Source organism: Ranitomeya imitator, chromosome 4 (genome assembly GCF_032444005.1).
Source record: "Ranitomeya imitator isolate aRanImi1 chromosome 4, aRanImi1.pri, whole genome shotgun sequence".
NCBI classification, from domain to species: Eukaryota; Metazoa; Chordata; class Amphibia; order Anura; family Dendrobatidae; genus Ranitomeya; species Ranitomeya imitator.
In genome coordinates, this window is record NC_091285.1 from 279,127,084 (window position 1) to 279,149,451 (window position 22,368).

Sequence of the window (22,368 nt, forward strand, 5' to 3'; positions counted from 1 at the left end):
CACTCCGCCCACGCACTTCCGCCCGCTCCCCGCACTTCCTGCTGCAGCGGTTCTGCACATCAAACCGCAGTAAAACCCGCAGATATATTTTTGATCTGCGGGTTTTACTGCGGTTTGGACCTCACAATGGAGGTCTATGGGTGCAGAACTGCTGCGGCTCCGGAAAAAGAATTGACATGCTCCTTCTTTTTTCCGGGAGCTATTCAGCGCGTCTTTTTTTTTACAATTTCCGGACCATGTGCACAGTGTGTCCTGTTTTCCATAGGGTACAGTGTACTGTACCCTGCATGGAAAACAGCTGCGGAACCGCAGCGGCAAAACCGCCGCGGTTCCGCGGTAAAAAACGCACTGTGTGAACATGGCCTAAAAAAAGGACCAAAAAAGGACCAAAAAAAGGACCTGCGTTTTCTGCCAAGAGCTGCAGTTTTTTAAAAAACAGTCCTGAAAAAAAAGGATGGAAATCAGGAACGTGTGAACATACCCTTTCAGTTCCTGTGAAGCACGTAAAGGGTTAATAAACTTCTTGAATATGGTTTTGAGCACATTGAGGGGTGCAGTTTTTAGAATGGTGTCACACTTGGTTATTTTCTATCATATAGACCCCTCAAAATGACTTCAAATGTGATGTGGTCCCTAAAAAAAAATGGTGTTGTAAAAATGAGAAATTGCTGGTCAACTTTTAACCCTTATAACTCCCTAACAAAAAAAAATTTTGTTTCCAAAATTGTGCTGATGTAAAGTAGACATGTGGGAAATGTTACTTATTAACTATTTTTCGTGACATATCTCTCTGATTTAAGGGCATAAAAATACAAAGTTTGAAAATTGCAAAATTTTAAAAATTTTCGCCATATTTCCGTTTTTTTCATAAATAATCGCAAGTAATATCGAAGAAATGTTACCACTAACATGAAGTACAATATGTCACGAAAAAACAATCTCAGAATCAGCAGGATCCGTTGAAGCGTTCCAGAGTTATAACCTCATAAAGTGACAGTGGTCAGAATTGCAAAAATTGGCTCGGTCATTAAGTACCAAATTGGCTCTGTCACTAAGGGGTTAAAGTAGCTGGAGAAATAATAGAAGATGGATTCTGTACCGTTTGTGAGCAAGTTCTTTTTTTTGGGAACAGACTTGCTCAACTACAGTGTGAACAAAACCTAAGGGGCAACACGAGGTTTTACCGGGCGCTTGGGACCACTACAGTCCGACCCCCGTGCGGATGAATAGTGGCCGCCGCTCCTGACCAAACTGCAGACACAGTGCCGGCAATCAGATGGTTACACTCCTAAAGGGAATGAGCAAAGTTTTTGTCACAGCGGGTAATGGCGGAGTTCCCACGGGGCTGAGAAACCCTGCAGCCCACCAGCCGGGGACGCGGTCGCACGGTAACACGGAATACTTTCTCGGTGACTGCATTTCCACAACAAAGATGTCTGCCGCCAATCAGCTGCGCAGTCTGCCGCCCCGTCACATCGTCTGCTACCACGTGACCTCATGACACGGAAGCGCTGCAGCCTCAGGACGGGTGGCATCTGGTGAGGGGCGCAGGTAAGAACAGAGGTGGGTGGGTGGCGCAGTACCCAGGAGTGGGCTCTCCGCTGCCGGCGCTGTGCGGCACTCACCTACCTGCGCCTTACATTGGGGGCAGGCTGCTCTTACTACTGGTGGTACATGGCAGGATAGTCACATCCGTGATCACCAGGGGCAGTGTCATGGCTTCTACTGATGCTCCAGCAGACTGCATGGTATCACTCAGGGGCACAGCCCTCGTACTGGGGCCAGGGCGCTCGTACTGGGACCACGGTGCTCGTACTGGGACCACGGCACCCACGTACTGGATCCCCACGGCGCCCCCGTACTGGGGCCAGGGCGCTCGTACTGGGACCACGGCACCCACGTACTGGATCCCCACGGCGGGCATACTGGGGCCAGGGCGCTCGTACTGGGGCATTATCGCTTCTATTGGGGCATCACTGTGCTGGTCCTGGGGCTCTTCTGAGTGGCACTTACTACTGATGTGCAGGGTACACCTGGTGGCACACTGCCATTACAGAAATCTTTAACACCCAGTCGCCCAGTTTTTCTGCTATTTCTACCATTGTGGTAGTTCGACTGGTGACAGGTTTTAATAAATTCTGAAAATCGACAGATCGCTTCTCACCTGGTATCCAACGCTGGATCGATTTCCCTGCTTCTCTGTTCTGCAGCCTGGCACCCCCGTGTCATCAGTGTGGCACGTCTCACTCCCAGCTCCACCTATGGAACGTATCTTTACATATATACACTGAGTCTATGGCCTCTTTCACACTTCCGTCGTTTGCAATCTGCCGCAATCCATCGTTTTAGGCAAAAACCAAATCCTGCAAATGTGCTTGCAGGATGCGTTTTTTGCCCATAGACTTGTATTAGCGACGGATGGCCACACGTCGTGCGACGAATCCGTCGTGTTTTGGCACACCGTCGTCACAAAAAAGTTCAATGTAACTTTTTTTGTCCGTCGGATCCGCCATTTCTGACCGCACATGCGCAGCCGGAACTCCGCCTGCAATTGGGAATAAGGTTATAGCTCCCCCTCCCCTACCCCCACCTGTATCAGAAAATCTTTTTATTTCATTCTTTGCCATTAGGGTTGGGGTTAGTGCTGATGTTGAAGGGAATCTATCACCTCATTTTTCGCCTATAAGCTGCGGCCACCCCACCGTCATTAGGGGCTTATCTACAGCATTCTGTAATGCTGTAGATAAGCCCCCGATGTAACCTGAAAGATAAAAACAAGTTATATTATACTCACCCAGGGGCGGTCCCGGTGCAGTTCGGTCCGATGGTTGTCGCGGTCCGGTCCAGGACCTCCCATCTTCATACGATGACATCCTCTTCTTGTCTTTCTGCTGCGGCTCTGGCGCTGGCGTACTTTATCTGCCCTGTTGAAGGGCAAATCAGTACATCTGCGACAGAGCCGCGACAGGAAGCAAGGAAGAGGACATCATCGTATGAAGATGGGAGGCCCTGGACCTCATCGGGACCACCCCTGGGTGATATAATATAACTTATTTTTCTTATCTTTCAGTTTACATCGAGTTCTTATCTACAGCTACAGAATGCTGTAGATAAGCCCCTGATGGCGGTGGCTGCAGTTTATAGCGGCAAAATGGGTGACAGATTCCTTTTAAGGTTTTTTTTTCTAAAGTAAAAAAATAAAATAAAAATGACGACTAGTGTTGAGTGCATGTGCTCACCACTAATGTTCGCATCAGGGGCACTCAAGCACCTGCGATATCTGGTGCATTCCTGAGCACCCAATGCAAACTCAAGTATCAAGCACTCACACTCAATACTAATGCCAACATATTCAATATGACAATCTAATGTTAGCAAATTCTGTGTAGTACTTTAAGGTTAAAAATCCTCACTATACCCTTGGATAAAATCCTTGATGGGTGTAGTTTTCAAAATGGGGTCACTTTATTCCCGTTGTTTAGGAACATCAGGGGTGTCGGTTTCAGCCATTTTTGCATACAAAAAGTCAGTGCTGCTTCCCTTCTGAGCCCTGCCGTGCGCCCAAACAGTAGTTGTTTCCACATATGGGGTATCTGTGTACTCATGAGAAATCGCACAACAAATTTTAGGGTTCATTTTCTCCTGCTACCGTTGTGAAAGTAAAAAAACTTGAGGTAAAGGGCAATTTTTATTTAAAAAAAAAAAAAAAAAAAGTGAAATATTACTTTTATTTCCCTTCCATATTCCATTTATTCCTGTGAAGCACGAGAAGCGTTAATAAACGTCAAAAGTGTGGTTTTGAGTGGTGCAGTTTTTAGCATGGTGTCACTTTTGGGTAATTTTTTTCATATAGGCCCCTCAAAGTCACTTCAAATGAAATGTGGTCCCAAAAAAAAAAAAAAAAAGGTTTTGAACAGGCGGGGAGCTGGATGCGCTTCTGAAACTGCCTGTCTACAGTGGCTAGTGGCAACACGCTTTTGTTTCAAAATTTATGTGGTCACACTCTTATTATAATTGGTCTGATAAGCAGGGCTGGGGAGTTGATAAGCCAAACCCCCCACTCCTCAATTTCCCTAACTCCAACTCCCTCATTCATGGCTTATTTTAAGTGATATATTTACTGTAGTAAAATGGTAACATCAGGCTTTTCATCACCATTATGATACAAAAATCAAGCTACTAACTTGCCTTATTCCTGTATTCCCAGTCACCCGTTCAGTTCTGAGATGAGTGCAGTCATTCCTTCCCAGTGCCTTTTTTCCTCTGATCTGTAGAGAAGGAGGTCGCTGCTGAGCATGTACATAAAGTGCAGCACAGATTAATCTCAGCTAAAAGCCGAGCTTCTTGGATCAGGAACAGAACAGATATTTATAGGACATTTCATAACTTTACCAAATTCTTATGAAAACATTTACAGCACATCCTGCGTTGTGCTAGTTTACCCCATTTATTATGCTTTTGACGAGTCTGTCGGTTCATTTTATACCAACTCCACCAAAATGGACACCAGCTCCACAGCCCTGCTGAGAAGGACGTGTCTAGATCTGTATATCCTTGTGTAAATGAAAATGAAACTTGCACATACAGAGTGAAAGTAAACGCTGCTCGTTTTCACCACCAGGCATACTGTTCTATGATTGAGCAAGGAACCCTCCTCCATTATACTATCAGAATAAGCATATATCTCATCTAATCTGTTCAAATATTGAATGTTTGACTATTTTACATCATGTTTGAAGCTTCCAGGATATCTTGATGTATCTCGGTGTAATGTTTAGTGGTTTTTTGACGGCAAACCTTTTGGAATATTGTAGTCAACATTACTATACAAATCCACAGATCAAAGAAAGGTGTAAGGCCATGTGCACATGGTGAGTAAATGGATGCAGACATTTCTGCACCATTTCTGCATCTCTTGGCAGGAAAAACGCAGCTGCATAAGTGTGTTTTTGCTGCATTTTTGACCTGCATTTTTTTGACTGATTTGAGTGAGGTCAATGGTGAAAAACGCACAGAAAATTGACACACCAAATCTGCAAGTCAAAAATACTCACGTACTGTATGCATGACACTTTATGTTTCTCATTCATGTTGCTGGCATCAGGATGGCTTCTGGGTTATCTAGAAAATCTGCAAGGAAAAAACGCACAAAATCTGCAAAGTGTGCACAAGCCCTTAAAGCGCAGTTGAGGCCAGAAGGATACTCTTGGTCTCCATCGCGTAATTACATCTTAAGGTTATGTTTGGCAGAAAGACCTGTCTAATCATTGAGTAGAAAACTTATAAACGAAAGAAACTTGATCACCAAGTGTCATGGAAAATACACTTATTAATAAAAGTCAACAATATGTTGTACTTCATTTCCTAAGCGTACAACAGATATGTGAGAAAAATACAGCAACAAAAAGCAAGATGCAAGCATAACATTTTACAGTAAAATGCACATATAAGCTATATGAGCTATCAAATGCTGTCATCACAGTACATATACAGTGGGGCAAAAAAGTATTTAGTCAGTCAGCAATAGTGCAAGTTTCACCACTTAAAAAGATGAGGCGTCTGTAATTTACATCATAGATAGACCTCAACTATGGGAGACAAACTGAGAAAAAAAATCCAGAAAATCACATTGTCTGTTTTTTTTATCATTTTATTTGCATATTATGGTGGAAAATAAGTATTTGGTCAGAAACAAAATTTAATCTCAACACTTTGTAATATATCCTTTGTTGGCAATGACAGAGGTCAAACGTTTTCTGTAAGTCTACACAAGGTTGCCACACACTGTTGTTGGTATGTTGGCCCATTCCTCCATGCAGATCTCCTCTAGAGCAGTGATGTTTTTGGCTTTTCGCTTGGCAACACGGACTTTCAACTCCCTCCAAAGGTTTTCTATAGGGTTGAGATCTGGAGACTGGCTAGGCCACTCCAGGACCTTGAAATGCTTCTTATGAAGCCACTGCTTCGTTGCCCTGGCGGTGTGCTTTGGATCATTGTCATGTTGAAAGACCCAGCCACGTTTCATCTTCAATGCCCTTGCTGATGGAAGGAGGTTTGCACTCAAAATCTCACGATACATGGCCCCATTCATTCTTTCATGTACCCGGATCAGTCGTCCTGGCCCCTTTGCAGAGAAACAGCCCCAAAGCATGATGTTTCCACCACCATGCTTTACAGTAGGTATGGTGTTTGATGGATTCAACTCAGTATTCTTTTTCCTCCAAACACGACAAGTTGTGTTTCTACCAAACAGTTCCAGTTTGGTTTCATCAGACCATAGGACATTATCCCAAAACTCCTCTGGATCATCCAAATGCTCTCTAGCAAACTTCAGATGGGCCCGGACATGTACTGGCTTAAGCAGTGGAACACGTCTGGCACTGCAGGATCTGAGTCCATGGTGGCGTAGTGTGTTACTTATGGTAGGCCTTGTTACATTGGTCCCAGCTCTCTGCAGTTCATTCACTAGGTCCCCCCGCGTGGTTCTGGGATTTTTGCTCACCGTTCTTGTGATCATTCTGACCCCACGGGGTGGGATTTTGCGTGGAGCCCCAGATCAAGGGAGATTATCAGTGGTCTTGTATGTCTTCCATTTTCTAATTATTGCTCCCACTGTTGATTTCTTCACTCCAAGCTGGTTGGCTATTGCAGATTCAGTCTTCCCAGCCTGGTGCAGGGCTACAATTTTGTTTCTGGTGTCCTTTGACAGCTCTTTGGTCTTCACCATAGTGGAGTTTGGAGTCAGACTGTTTGAGGGTGTGCAGAGGTGTCTTTTTATACTGATAACAAGTTTAAACAGGTGCCATTACTACAGGTAATGAGTGGAGGAAAGAGGAGACACTTAAAGAAGAAGTTACAGGTCTGTGAGAGCCAGAAATCTTGATTGTTTGTTTCTGACCAAATACTTATTTTCCACCATAATATGCAAATAAAATGATAAAAAAACAGACAATGTGATTTTCTGGATTTTTTTTTTCTCAGTTTGTCTCCCATAGTTGAGGTCTGCCTATGATGTAAATTACAGACGCCTCTCATCTTTTTAAGTGGTGGAACTTGCACTATTGCTGACTGACTAAATACTTTTTTGCCCCACTGTATATATAAAAATTTGTATTGAGTTCCTCTTTTCTGTAGTTCAGTTGTTGTAGTTTTTTTTTTTTTTTAAAGACCGTACGTTTTCATTATATTTTAGTTCTACAGGTTTTGTTGGTCTAGCTCAGGGGTCCCCGACTGGTTGCTTGCGGGCCCATGATGTGTGGCTCCCAGGCCTGTGATGTGTGTCTTGCGGCTGTCTGCCATCTTGATCCATTAGCACCAGGTCTAGCAAATGGCTATTAAAAGGGAACCTGTCACCCCCAAAATGGGAGGTGAGCTAAGCCCACCAGCATCAGGGGCTTATATACAGCATTCTGGAATGCTGTAGATAAGCCCCGATGTATCCTAAAAGATGAGAAAAAGAGGTTAGATTATACTCACCCAGGGGCGGTCCCGGTCCGATCCGGTTGAGGGCAGAGCAAAGTACTGCAGTGTGCAGGTGCTGGGCCTCTCTGACCTTAACCGGCGCCTTCACACTGCAGTACTTTGCTCTGCCCTCAACAGGGCAGACAAAATACGCCCGCGCCGGAGCCGCGGCGTGAAGACAAGAAGAGGACGTCATCGTAAGAAGATGGGAGCCCCTGGACCACGACGCCCACCTGACGGGGCCGCCCCTGGGTGAGTATAATCTAACCTCTTTTTCTCATCTTTCAGGTTACATCGGGGCTTATCTACAGCATTACAGAATGCTGTAGATAAGCCCCTGATGCTGATGGACTTAGCTCAACTTCGATTTTGGGGGTGACAGGTTCCCTTTAAGAGTAAACCACCATATGATGAATTTTGAGAAAAGCCCTACACAAAAGAGCAGATCTGGATGCACATATTTTGGGGTTTGGAGATAATTTAAGTATGGTAAGCTGGAGACTGGATGATGCTGTCAGAGGAGGGGTTTAACCCCTTCATGACCCAGCCTATTTTGACTTTAAAGGGAACCTGTCACCTGAATTTGGCGGGACCAGTTTTGGGTCATATGGGCGGAGTATTCAGGTGTTTGATTCACCCTTTCCTTACCCGCTGGCTGCATGCTGGCCGAAATATTGGATTGAAGTTTATTCTCTGTCCTCCGTAGTACACGCCTGTACTAGTAATCTTGCTTTGCGCAGGCGTGTACTACGGAGGACAGAGAATGAACTTCAATCCAATATTTCGGCCAGCATGCAGCCGGCGGGTAAGGAAAGGGTGAATCAAACACCTGAAAACTCCGCCCATATGACCCAAAACTGGTCCCGCCAAATTCAGGTGACAGGTTCCCTTTAATGACCTGGCCATTTTTTGCAATTCTGATCAGTGTCCCTTTATGAGGTAATAACTCAGGAACGCTTCAACGGATCCTAGCGATTCTGAGATTGTTTTATTTTGACATATTGGGCTTCATGTTAGTAGTAAATTTAGGTCGATAATTTTTGCTTTTATTTGTTAAAAAATCGGAAATTTGGCGAAAATTTCGCAATTTTCACATTTTGAATTTTTATTCTGTTAAACCAGAGAGTTACGTGACACAAAATAGTTAATAAATAACATTACCCACATGTCTACTTTACATCAGCACAATTTTGGAAACAAAATTTTTTTTGCTAGGAAGTTATAAGGGTTTAAATTTGACCAATGATTTCTAATTTTTACAACAAAATTTACAAAACCTTTTTTTTAGGGACCACCTCACATTTGAAGTTAGTTTGAGGGGTCTATGTGGCTGAAAATAACCAAAAGTGACACCATTCCGAAAACTGCACTCCTCAAGGTGCTCAAAACCACGTGCAAGAAGTTTATTAACCCTTCAGGTGCTTCACAGCAGCAGAAGCAACATGGAAGGAACAAATAAACATTTCACTTTTTAGTCACAAAAACGATCTTTTAGCAACAATTTTTTTTATTTTCCCAAGGGTAAAAGGATAAACTGGACCCCGAAAGTTCTTGTACAATTTGTTCTGAGTACGACGATACCCCATATGTGGGAAGGGGGGGTGGTGGTGGAGGAACAACTGTTTGGGCGCATGACAGGACTCGGAAGAGAAGGAGTGTCATTTGACTTTTTGAATGAAAAATTGGCTCCAATCTTTAGCAGACACCATGTCGTTTGGAGAGCACCTGTGTGCCTAAATATTGGAGCTCCCCCACAAGTGACCCCATTTTGGAAACTAGACCCCCCAAGGAACTTATCTAGATGCATAGTAAGCACTTTGAACCCCAAGGTGCTTCACAAATTGATCTGTAAAAATAAAAAAAGTACTTTTTTTTTTTCACAAAAAATTTCTTTTAGCCTCAATTTTTTCATTTTCGCATGGGCAATAAATGGATGCTGCAATTTGTTGGGCAATTTCTTCTGAGTACACCGATACCTTACATGTGGGTGTTAACCACTGTTTGGGCACACGGCAAGGCTCGGAAGGGAAGGAGCGCCATTTGACTTTTGAATGAAAAATTAGCTCCAATCGTTAGCGGACACCATGGAGAGCCCCTGTGTGCCTAAACATTGGAGCTCCCCCACAAGTTACCCCATTTTGGAAACTAGACCTCTAACGGAACTAATCTAGATTTGCAAATAGCACTTTAAACCCCCAAGTGCTTCACAGAAGTTTATAACGCAGAGCCGTGCAAATAAAAAATAATTTTTCTTTCCTCAAAAATTATATTTTAGCACGCAATTTTTTATTTTCACAAGGGTAACAGGAGAAATTGGACCCCAAAAGTTGTTGTCCAGTTTGTCCTGAGTATGCCGATACCCCATATGTGGGGGTAAACCACTGTTTGGGCACACGTCAGGGCTCGGAAGGGAAGTAGTGACATTTTGGAATGCAGACTTTGATGGAATGGTCTGCGGGCGTCATGTTAAGTTTGCAGAGCCCCTGATGTGCCTAAACAGTAGAAACCCCCCCCCCCACAAGTGACCCCATTTTGGAAACCAGACCCCACAGGGAACTTATCTAGGTGTGTGGTGAGCACTTTGAACCCTCAAGTCCTTCACAGAAATTTATAACACAGTGCCGTGAAAATAAAAAATAATTTTTTTCACACAAAAATAAGTTTTTAGCCCCCATTTTGTTATTTTCCCCAAGGTAACAGGAGAAATTAGACACCCAAAGTTGTTGTGCCATTTTTACTGAGTACGCTTATGCCCCATATGTTTGGGTAAACCACTGTTTGGGCGCACGTCGGGGCTTGGAAGGGAGGGAGCACCATTTGACTTTTTGAATGCAAGATTGGCTGGAATCAATGGTGGCGCCATATCGCGTTTGGAGACCCCTGATGTGCCTAAACAGTGGATATCCCTCAATTCTAACTCCAACGCTAACCCCAACACACCCCTATCCTAATCCCAACTCTAGCCATAACCCTAATCACATCCCTAACCCCAACACACCCCTAATCCCAACCTTAACCCTAACCAAAAGCCTAACCCTAACCCCAGCACACCCTTAACCCTAATCTTAACCCTATTTCCAACCCTAACCCTAATTCCAACCCGAACTCTAATTCCAACCCTAACCCTAAGGCTATGTGCCCATGTTGCGGATTCGTATGAGGATTTTTCCGAACAGTTTTTGAAAAATCCGCAGGTAAAACGCACTGTATTTTACCTGCGGATTTTCTGTGGATTTCCAATGTTTTTTGTGCGAATTTCACCTGCAGATACCTATTGAGGAACAGGTGTAAAACGCTGCGGAATCCGCACAAAGAATTGACATGCTGCGGAAAATACAACGCAGCGTTTCCGCGCGGTATTTTCCGCACCATGGGCACAGCGGATTTGGTGTTCCATACGTTTACATGGTACTGTAAACGTGATGGAAAACTGCTACGAATCCGGCAGCGGCCAATCCGCTGCGGATACGCAGCCAAATCTGCACCGTGTGCACATAGCCTAATTCTAACCCTAGTTCTAACCCTAACCCTAGTTCTAACCCTAACCCTAGTTCTAACCCTAACCCTAGTTCTAACCTATGGGGGTGATAAATGTGGGGTTTATTTATTATTTCCGCGCGGTATTTTCCGCACCATGGGCACAGCGGATTTGGTGTTCCATACGTTTACATGGTACTGTAAACGTGATGGAAAACTGCTACGAATCCACAGCAGCCAATCCGTTGTGGATCAGCAGCCGCACAGTGTGCACATAGCCTAATTCTAATCCTAGTTCTAACCCTAACCAGCTCTAGCCCTAGTTCTAACCCTAGTTCTAACTCTAACCCTAGTTCTAACCCTAACCCTAGTGGAAAAATAAAAGTAAATATATTTTCTTTATTTTATTATTGTCCCTACCTATGGGGGTGATAAGGGGGGGGGTTATTTTATTTTTTTATCACAGCGATCAAATTGTACCTGGAATGAATCTGCCGGCCGGCAGATTCGGCGGGCACACCGCGCTTGCGCCCGCCATTTTGGAAGATGGCGGCGCCCATGCAGAAGACTGCCGGCACCGGGAAGGACACCGGAGGTCGGTAAGTATGCGAGAGTGGGATCGACAGTGGAGGGGTGAGATTGGACTGCGGGGGAGCGGACAGGAGGACAGAGGGGAGCGGAGCACAGGACGGGGGTGGTGGATCGGTGGCGGGGCAGATCGCGGTTTCCAGCCATGGCCGATGATATTGCAGCATCGGCCATGGCTGGATTGTAATATTTCAGCAACTTTCATTGGTGAAATATTACCATTGCTCTGATTGAAAGTGAAAGTGAAACGTCACTTTCAACAGCCAATCAGAGCGATCGTAGCCACGGGAAAGGAGGAGAAGCCCACCCCCCCCCCCCCCCCCCGGCTGAAGTACCACTCCCCCTGTCCCTGCAGATCAGGTGAAATTGGAGTTAACCCTTTCACCCGATCTGCAGGGACGCGATCATTCTGTGACGCAGCATATGCGTCACAGGTTGGATTGGCACCGACTTTCATGACGCATAGGCTGTGTCACAGGTAGGGAAGGGGTTAAAGCTGGATGGACAGTGTGGTGGGAGTGCTTGATGGGGGTATTGTGGGAACCTCTGGATCTTGGTATACTGCCTCAGTGTGATTTCTGTGGAAAAGCTTTGGCTGGCATTATACCAGTAATGGGGGCTCTGTTGCTTCTGTGAGGGGGGTGGGAGCTGGATGTGGCTCGCGACTCTCTCTTAGACCTAAATGTGGCTCAAGACCCTCTCTTAAGGCTGAATGTGGCTCTTGAGATCAGAAAGGTTGGGGACCACAAGTTGCATGAGATAAGGTTATTTAGGAGTTATCCTTCCAAAATTTATATAGTTGCCTAATAACTTCCTGTTTCTCTTAGGCAATTGAAATATTCATTTTGCCATAAGTTTCCTAATATTCCACCCAGATATCTTTAGAATAAGAAAACGACATGCTAAGGATTTACACTGCATGTTTATTAGGAACGAGTGTGAACAGGTTGCCAATCATCTGACATTAGCAAAATGCTCGTTCATTGGGTGTAGTAATATTTAAGCTCGCTTAGAAACGGCTCTTATTGTCTTCCTTTGTTAACAGGAAGTGCTGCCGAGAATGATAACCTATGCACATCGATTGTATTACTGAACGTTATTTACACATAAGTACTGTCTGCTTGTCTCAAGGCTGTTAAACAATCGCTGATCGGCAGTCGTTTAATGTCCAGGATAGTGTAGTGTAAATTGGCCCTTAGGCTAGATCACTGTTTCCCAATTCCAGTCCTCACGGACCCCACAGGTCATGTTTTCAGGATTTCCTTAGTATAGTGCAAGTAGTGGAAGTATCATCAAGGCATCAGGAATTGTCTCACCTGTGCAACACTATGGAAATCCTGAAAACATGACCCGTGGGGTCCGTGAGGACTGGAGTTTGTGAAATACTGGGCTAGATTTACACATCCATGTGAGTGTTACCATCCAAGAGAAACGGACCATTCTTTTTTCCTTAAATGTCATTCTAGTTCTATCCTAGTTGCTTCAATATTTTTCTAATCCCTTTTTTGTCACTGAAGCAAGTAGACTTTCATCTTATTTTTTTTTTTATTGACTTTTGACATTGAAACAGATGAAACTCTGATAGAACTCTGATCAAACTGTGTTTTCCTAGTTTCATCCATGTCTTACAGATCCACATAGACTTTAATATCCAAGTCTGATCTGCAGAGCGGACCAGGATACCACATGCCATGAGTCTCAGACAGGACACACAGACCCATTTTTTTAAATGGATGTATGTATGGCTCAATTGATGTAAATAATTTTCTAGGAGTGATACCTTTATCATGGCTAACCATCACTACTAGAATACTTTTGTCTTTTTTGGGCATAAAAGTATTTTCTGGTTAACATGGTAACACAATATAACTTTTATTGCACATCATGTATAGCCCAATGAAACTGTATGGGTCAGTGTGCTGTCCGAGAAAAAGACTGACAGCGCCACGACGTGTGTCACGGATGTGTGGATGTAGCCTTTCACACTGTGTCTGTGCACTTAGTCTACGCTATACGTTGGGAGTTGTTCCTGATTACTTTGTTTTTCATAGGTCACCATTCACTAGATGGAGATCAAACGTGTGTTCTTTCAGCTTCCTTCTGGCAAGAGTGTGCCTGCATATTGCTAGTTCTAATATATACAGGGTGGTCCAAAAGTAGGTGGACAGTATGTGTAATAGGGTTATGAAGGGGGAGGTTTATCAAACATGGTTTTTGGGGTTCAAAGTTCTCACCACACCTCTAGATAAGTTTCTTGGGGGGTCTCGTTTCCAAAATGGGGTCACTTGTTGGGGATTTCTACTGTTTAGGTACATCAGGGGCTTTGCAAACGCAACGTGACGCCCGCAGACCATTCCATTAAAGTCTGCATTCCAAAACGTCACTACTTCCCTTCCGAGCCCCGACGTGCGCCCAAACAGTGGTCACCCCCCACATATGGGGTTTCAGCGTACTCAGGACAAATTGGACAACTTTTGGGGTCCACTTTCTCCTTTGACCCTTGGGGAAAATAAAAAAAATTGTTTATAAAAGATCATTTTTCTGACTAAAAAGTTAAATGTTAATTTTTTTCTTCTATGTTGCTTCTGCTGCTGTGAAGCACCTGAAGGGTTAATAAACTTCTTGCACGTGGTTTTGAGCACCTTGAGGGGTGCAGTTTTTAGAATGGTGTCACTTTTGGGTATTTTCAGCCAAATAGACCCCTCAAATTGACTTCAAATGTGAGGTGGTCCCTAAAAAAAATGGTTTTGTAAATTTTGTTGTAAAAATGAGAAATTGCTGGTCAACTTTTAACCCTAATAACTTCCTAACAAAAATGAAATTGTTTGCAAAATTGTGGCTGATGTAAAGTAGACATGTGGGAAATGTTATTTATTAACTATTTTGTGTCACATAACTCTCTGGTTTAATAGAATAAAAATTCAAAATAAATAATAATAATAAATCAAAATAAATGTTTAAAAATTATTTTCTGTCAACCTACTTTTGGACCACCCTGTATGTATAGGAAAGCTATATATGAAAGCTCAATATGTTTCCTTTACTGAGAGCCACCCCCAAAAAGGCATGCATTTCACAATATACTTTTTATTTTTGGAATGGCTTTTTATGAGGAACTGATTAACCCCTTAATGACCGCCAATACGTCTTTTAACTGACCTGAGATATAAGAGAATAGCCTCCCCATACAGGTGACAATCCAGCATCTGTCGGCTGTCCACTATAGCTGACAACTTGCTGTATCAGCCACGATCAGTATTTGCACCTTCTAAATCTGTTTAACCCCTTAGATGCTGCTGTCAATAGTGACTACATCATTATAAATGGTTAACAGAGTGTGGGGGCTTCTTCTTTATCCCAATTGGTGCCCTCAGATCATGATTTTGTTGTCCTGATGTTTGCGATGGCAATTCATGACCAAATAGCGGCCTTAGAGTCTGCCGGCTATAGTAATCTGTTTAGAAGTTAGCAACATTTAGGTGGTAAAAATACACATTTTCATTTCTGTCATGCCACTTTGCATTAATTCCTGCAAAGCACCTGAAGGTTTAATAAACTACCTGACAGCAGTTTTCAATATGTTTAGGGGTGCTGTTTTTAAAATGGTATCACGTTTGGGGGTTTCCCAATATATGGGACCCCTAAAGTCACTTCAAGCATGGATAAGTCCCTAAAAAAATAAATGTGGTAAATTTCTTTGAAAAAATGAAAAATTGCTGCTACAATTTTAAACCTCCTAAAATGCTAACAAAATAAAATAACATTTTACAAATGGTGCTGATGTAAAGCAGACATGTGGGAAATGTTATTTATTAATGGTTTGCTGTTGTATGACTATCTGGATTAAAGGAATAATCATTCAAATTTAGAAAATTGCTAATTTTTTTACATTTTTCTCAAATTTTTTATATTTTTTATAAATAAACACAAAAAATGTTGAACTAAATTTACCATTATCATAAAGTATAATGTGTCACGAAAAAACAATCTCAAAATCACTGGGATTTGTTGAAGCGTTGCAGAGTTATTACCACATAAAGTGACACTGGTCAGATTTCAAACATTTGGCTCGGTCACTTATTCATTGAGATGTGGCTACTGTGTGGGTGATGACAGGCGCAGTGTGTCTAGCGTTACTGTGTAAGTGATTAGAGTTAAAACCCAAAGTACTTGGGTAAAGACTTTGTTAGGCTACGTTCACATTTGCGTTGTGCGGTGCAGCGTCGGTGACGCAACGCACAACGCAAATGTAAACGCAATCACAACACAGCTTTTTGTGACGCATGCGTTCACTTTTGCATGATTTTTGGCGCAGAAAAAACTGCATCATGCAGCGTCCTCTGCGCCCTGACAGTTGCGCCACAGTGACGCATGCGTCACAAAACGCAAGAGCCTCGCATGTCCATGCGCCCCCCATGTTAAATATAGGGGCGCATGATGCATGCGTCGCCGCGGCTTTTGCAACATTTTTAACCAAACTGTGTAGCTCTAGCCTTTATTAATAAAAGGTCAGCTAGAACTTATGTCATTCCTTTTCTTTTCCAGAATAATTAAGGAGCCTTCTGACCAGGCAAGATGCAGAGCACTGCAAATTATCTATGGCTACTCTCTGATATACTGGGACAAGGAGCCACTGCAAATGTGTTCCGTGGTCGTAATAAGGTAGAAAGTTAAATTTTTTTTGTTTAAAATTCTTAATGATGTTAAAAAGGCATTTTTTTTTTCGTACCTCAAATGTCTAGCAATATTCTACCCATTCTTCGCAGGAGGACAGTCCTTGACTTACTTTGAACACAGTCTACTATGTCTGAGTGTCCGCCTCCAGTAGCCATACATTCCTGAAAATGATGCACGTTTGCTCTGCCTGCGGCATTATAGTCTTTGGCGCATACGTCTGAATCCCATTTTGCGGGGCGTCCTGACATAAGCGCTGACGGTACCAACAAAGGGGTGCTAGAACACAGTATGAAAGAACCCTTACAAGCAGGAGGCAGGCTAAAGCTGCAACATTAAGAACTCCTTCCCTGCCAAGTCACATTGCAGATTCCTTAGAATGAATAGCAGTGGATCTGCAGTCCCTTGCATCCAACACTGCACAGTAAATGGAGCAACTGCTAATATCCAGCTGCTACCAGCGTAGAACAGCTAATCATTGGGTGTGCTGTGTGTCAGAACCCTACAGATCTGAAATGGATGACTTGTCGTGCAGATAAGTAACATAGTAACATAGTTAGTAAGGCCGAAAAAAGACATTTGTCCATCCAGTTCAGCCTATATTCCATCATAATAAATACCCAGATCTACGTCCATCTACAGAACCTAATAATTGTATGATACAATATTGTTCTGCTCCAGGAAGACATCCAGGCCTCTCTTGAACCCCTCGACTGAGTTCGCCATCACCACCTCCTCAGGCAAGCAATTCCAGATTCTCACTGCCCTAACAGTAAAGAATCCTCTTCTATGTTGGTGGAAAAACCTTCTCTCCTCCAGACGCAAAGAATGCCCCCTTGTGCCCGTCACCTTCCTTGGTATAAACAGATCCTCAGCGAGATATTTGTATTGTCCCCTTATATACTTATACATGGTTATTAGATCGCCCCTCAGTCGTCTTTTTTCTAGACTAAATAATCCTAATTTCGCTAATCTATCTGGGTATTGTAGTTCTCCCATCCCCTTTATTAATTTTGTTGCCCTCCTTTGTACTCTCTCTAGTTCCATTATATCCTTCCTGAGCACCGGTGCCCAAAACTGGACACAGTACTCCATGTGCGGTCTAACTAGGGATTTGTACAGAGGCAGTATAATGCTCTCATCATGTGTATCCAGACCTCTTTTAATGCACCCCATGATCCTGTTTGCCTTGGCAGCTGCTGCCTGGCACTGGCTGCTCCAGGTAAGTTTATCATTAACTAGGATCCCCAAGTCCTTCTCCCTGTCAGATTTACCCAGTGGTTTCCCGTTCAGTGTGTAATGGTGATATTGATTCCCTCTTCCCATGTGTATAACCTTACATTTATCATTGTTAAACCTCATCTGCCACCTTTCAGCCCAAGTTTCCAACTTATCCAGATCCATCTGTAGCAGAATACTATCTTCTCTTGTATTAACTGCTTTACATAGTTTTGTATCATCTGCAAATATCGATATTTTATTGTGTAAACCTTCTACCAGATCATTAATGAATATGTTGAAGAGAACAGGTCCCAATACTGACCCCTGCGGTACCCCACTGGTCACAGCGACCCAGTTAGAGACTATACCATTTATACCCACCCTCTGCTTTCTATCACTAAGCCAGTTACTAACCCATTTACACACATTTTCCCCCAGACCAAGCATTCTCATTTTGTGTACCAACCTCTTGTGCGGCACGGTATCAAACGCTTTGGAAAAATCGAGATATACCACGTCCAATGACTCACCGTGGTCCAGTCTATAGCTTACCTCTTCATAAAAACTGATTAGATTGGTTTGACAGGAGCGATTTCTCATAAACCCATGCTGATATGGAGTTAAACAGTTATTCTCATTGAGATAATCCAGAATAACATCCCTCAGAAACCCTTCAAATATTTTACCAACAATAGAGGTTAGACTTACTGGCCTATAATTTCCAGGTTCACTTTTAGAGCCCTTTTTGAATATTGGCACCATATTTGCTATGCGCCAGTCCTGCGGAACAGACCCTGTCGCTATAGAGTCACTAAAAATAAGAAATAATGGTTTATCTATTACATTACTTAGTTCTCTTAGTACTCGTGGGTGTATGCCATCCGGACCCGGAGATTTATCTATTTTAATCTTATTTAGCCGGTTTCGCACCTCTTCTTGGGTTAGATTGGTGACCCTTAATATAGGGTTTTCATTGTTTCTTGGGATTTCACCTAGCATTTCATTTTCCACCGTGAATACCGTGGAGAAGAAGGTGTTTAATATGTTAGCTTTTTCCTCGTCATCTACAACCATTCTTTCCTCACTATTTTTTAAGGGGCCTACATTTTCAGTTTTTATTCTTTTACTATTGATATAGTTGAAGAACAGTTTGGGATTAGTTTTACTCTCCTTAGCAATGTGCTTCTCTGTTTCCTTTTTGGCAGCTTTAATTAGTTTTTTAGATAAAGTATTTTTCTCCCTATAGTTTTTTAGAGCTTCAATGGTGCCATCCTGCTTTAGTAGTGCAAATGCTTTCTTTTTACTGTTAATTGCCTGTCTTACTTCTTTGTTTAGCCACATTGGGTTTTTCCTATTTCTAGTCCTTTTATTCCCACAAGGTATAAACCGCTTACACTGCCTATTTAGGATGTTCTTAAACATTTCCCATTTATTATCTGTATTCTCATTTCTGAGGATATTGTCCCAGTCTACCAGATTAAGGGCATCTCTAAGCTGTTCAAACTTTGCCTTCCTAAAGTTCAGTGTTTTTGTGACTCCCTGACAAGTCCCCCTAGTGAAAGACAGGTGAAACTGTACAATATTGTGGTCGCTATTTCCTAAATGCCCAACCACCTGCAGATTTGTTATTCTGTCAGGTCTATTAGATAGTATTAGGTCTAAAAGTGCTGCTCCTCTGGTTGGATTCTGCACCAATTGTGAAAGATAATTTTTCTTGGTTATTAGCAGAAACCTGTTGCCTTTATGGGTTTCACAGGTTTCTGTTTCCCAGTTAATATCCGGGTAGTTAAAGTCCCCCATAACCAGGACCTCATTATGGGTTGCAGCTTCATCTATCTGCTTTAGAAGTAGACTTACCATGCTTTCTGTTATATTTGGGGGTTTGTAACAGACCCCAATGAGAATTTTGTTACCATTTTTCCCTCCATGAATTTCAACCCATATGGACTCGACATCCTCATTCCCTTCGCTAATATCCTCCCTTAAAGTGGACTTTAGACAAGACTTTAAATAGAGACAAACCCCTCCTCCTCTCCGATTTTTACGATCCTTTCTAAACAGACTGTAACCCTGTAAGTTAACTGCCCAGTCATAGCTTTCATCTAACCAGTCATCGATGTAGAAATAGAAGAGCAACTCTTTAAAGGGTTTTCCTCATTATCTTGCTTCAGGAGCAGATTTCTCCCCTACCTTTATTTTATTCAATCTCTCATATTGATGATGACTTTATTATGTTTGCTATTTAGAAATGTCTGATTTATAATTGTTGAAAAATACAGTCAGTGATACAGAATATATCATGAATCTGTAAGCTGTTAAGGTTAAACTAAGAGTATCTGTTTTTATCATAGAAAACCGGAGACTTGTATGCTGTAAAAGTGTTCAACAACCTAAGCTTCCTCCGTCCTGCAGATGTTCAGACACGGGAGTTTGAGGTTCTAAAAAAGCTTAACCACAAGAATATTGTCAAACTCTTTGCTATTGAGGAAGAGGTAATATTTAGTCTGACATGCTTTTTTTTATTTTTTTTTATAAGTATATTCACATTAACGATATGTCCATTCTATTTGTTTCCAATTTATTGCATTTCACCTTTTATTAATATTATATCCTTATTCATGAAGATGACTTTTCCCAAATGCTGGCATAAAACTCTTCGACATGTCCCAAAATGTTTGGGCAACCCAAAGTTGCTTTTTTTGTTTTTATGCTTATCTTGGCCTGCTCTGCCTAAAAAAAAAAACCATTACTTTATTGATGTAACTCATGTCACAAATGTTATTCCTATCCCTAACTAAGCTGCATGTCACCGAGAAGATGCACACAATTCATTAAGTGATATACGACTATTAGTGAATGCAGCTCATCTTATCCCACCATGCCCCCAGCGTATCTTGTCCCAGCATGCCAAATGCCAATCTTAATGAATCTGCCTCTTTGTGCATTTAAAATGGCCTGACACGTAGACCCATACCCCTTAATGACATAATGTACATGTACCTGCCTTTGATGGGGGCTCGCAGACCGAGCCTGCATTTTTCCTGCCGGTTGATGGCTGATTTAATCAGCCATCACGTGCTTTTAACAGCTGCAAGCGGAGCTCCGACTTCGCCTGCTCTACCCGCAACTGTTAGCCTGTTAAATCGATGTCAATTTAACAAGTGCTAGGAGGCGCGTCATTCCATTTGCTCATCGGCATGCCTGTCATGTGATTGCTGATGCACTGCTGTGTATAGCACAATCGATCAGATGATTGCAACTTCAAGTTCCGTAAGGGTATGTGTCCACAGGCCGGATTACATCCAGATTAGCTGTGGATTGAACACTGCATACAACCGCAGCGTTCGATCTAAAGCGTTCAGATGTTACAGCATAGTGGAGGGGATTTTATGAAATCCTGTCTCCACTATGCGTGCGCACACGCATCCGGCGGCCCTGCGTTTCCGGACATGCGGCACGTCTTTTTAGAACACAGCACGTCGCCGCAAGGTAAATAACAGGGTCCTATGTATAGGGTGCGGCAGTGGACAACGCACCCTAAGAGGACTTTAAAAAGCAGTAAAAAGTTATAACAAAAAAAGTTTTTAAAAATATGAAAAAAAAGGTCACAAGTTCAAATCAAAACCCCGTTAAAAAAAAAAAATACACTCATTTTGGTAATGCTGCGTTGATAAAAGTCAGATGTTTCAAAATATCAAATAAATGAATCCAAACGGTAAGTGGAAGAACTAGATTGAAATCAGCGTGCCAGAATTAGGTTTTTTTTGGCCACCACAACATTGCAATGTAATGTTTCAATCACCTCCGAATGCATCGTATCTACCTCAAAATAGTGTCATTAAAAAATGCAAATGAGGGTGCAAAAAATAATCCATCACCCAGCCTCATATCCCCCCAAAATTAAATATTTATGCGTGTTGAAAATGTTGACAAAAGCAAGAATTTTTATTTATTTATTTTATTTATTTTTCACAAATTAAAAAAAAATTTTTTTGCCCCCCTTCCCCCTCCCTTAAAAAAATTAACTAAAAACTATATATGCTTTCTAACTGTGTACTCGTACTCACAAGGAGAATCATATTGCCAGGTCCGTTTTACCATATAGTGAACATGGTAAATGAAGAAAACTAAATTGTGGAATTGCACTTTTTTTGCAATTTCAACGCACTTGGAATTTTTTACCCGTTGTCCGCTACATTATGCGTCAGATTGAATGGTGTCGTTCAAAAGTACAACTCGTCCTGCAAAAAAACAAGCCCTCATGCGGCATATTGACAGAAATAATAAAAAAGCTCTTAGGAGGGGGGGGGTGCGGGGAAGGGGAGAAAAAATTAAAACAGAAAATTGCCATGTCATGAAGAGGTTAAAGACTTTTTAAAAATGCCTGTTTTACATGTGTTCCAAACTATTGTAAGTGCAAAAAAAGTGTTCAGAACACAGAGTAAATTTGATGTACAAAGTGAAGATTTAGGTCTATGAATTATTGAACTATATGAGGAACTATGATTTGTTTTTCAAGCTAATAATCTTGAGACAGAAAATGTATAGGATCCATCGGTTTGCGCCAAGTTTACTTGGGTGTGCCGCTATTGGAAAAAGAAAACAGCCCTTTCTGGTCAAGATCAGTGGGGTCTTTGAGGTCAGACCTTCACAGATCATAAACTCATGCCATGTTCTGATGAAATGTCATCACTATGAAATATGCCGTTTTTTTCTTTTTAAGCAGTTTTTCCTATTTCCTTTCAATACCTGATAATTGTGTGTTCCAGATGTCCAGTCGGCATAAAGTGCTGGTCATGGAGTTTTGCCCATGTGCGAGCTTGTACTCTGTGCTTGAAGAACCCTCAAATGCATATGGATTACCAGAGTCCGAGTTTCTTATTGTTTCACGGGATGTCGGTATGTTATTTCTTGTTAATAAAGTGTTTTTCTCCTTTGCTGAGCTAA

The 22,368-nt window shown here is 42.3% G+C and overlaps 1 protein-coding gene across 2 annotated transcripts in view; it reads left to right on the top strand.

Moving 5' to 3' along the window:
• The first annotated feature begins 1,061 nt into the window (after positions 1–1,061).
• Positions 1,062–22,368, top strand: part of TBK1 (TANK binding kinase 1) — a 114,981-nt gene continuing 93,674 nt past the window's right edge. The window contains exons 1-4 of one of the 2 annotated variants that reach the window (XM_069764669.1): positions 1,062–1,551; positions 16,072–16,188; positions 19,773–19,913; positions 22,191–22,320. In XM_069764669.1, coding sequence (XP_069620770.1) covers positions 16,102–16,188; positions 19,773–19,913; positions 22,191–22,320 — 358 coding nt within the window. In that variant the 5' untranslated portion in view covers positions 1,062–1,551; positions 16,072–16,101. Of the gene's footprint in view, positions 1,552–13,162; positions 13,262–16,071; positions 16,189–19,772; positions 19,914–22,190; positions 22,321–22,368 lie in introns of those variants that run through there. The other variant, XM_069764670.1, reaches the window with a different exon arrangement.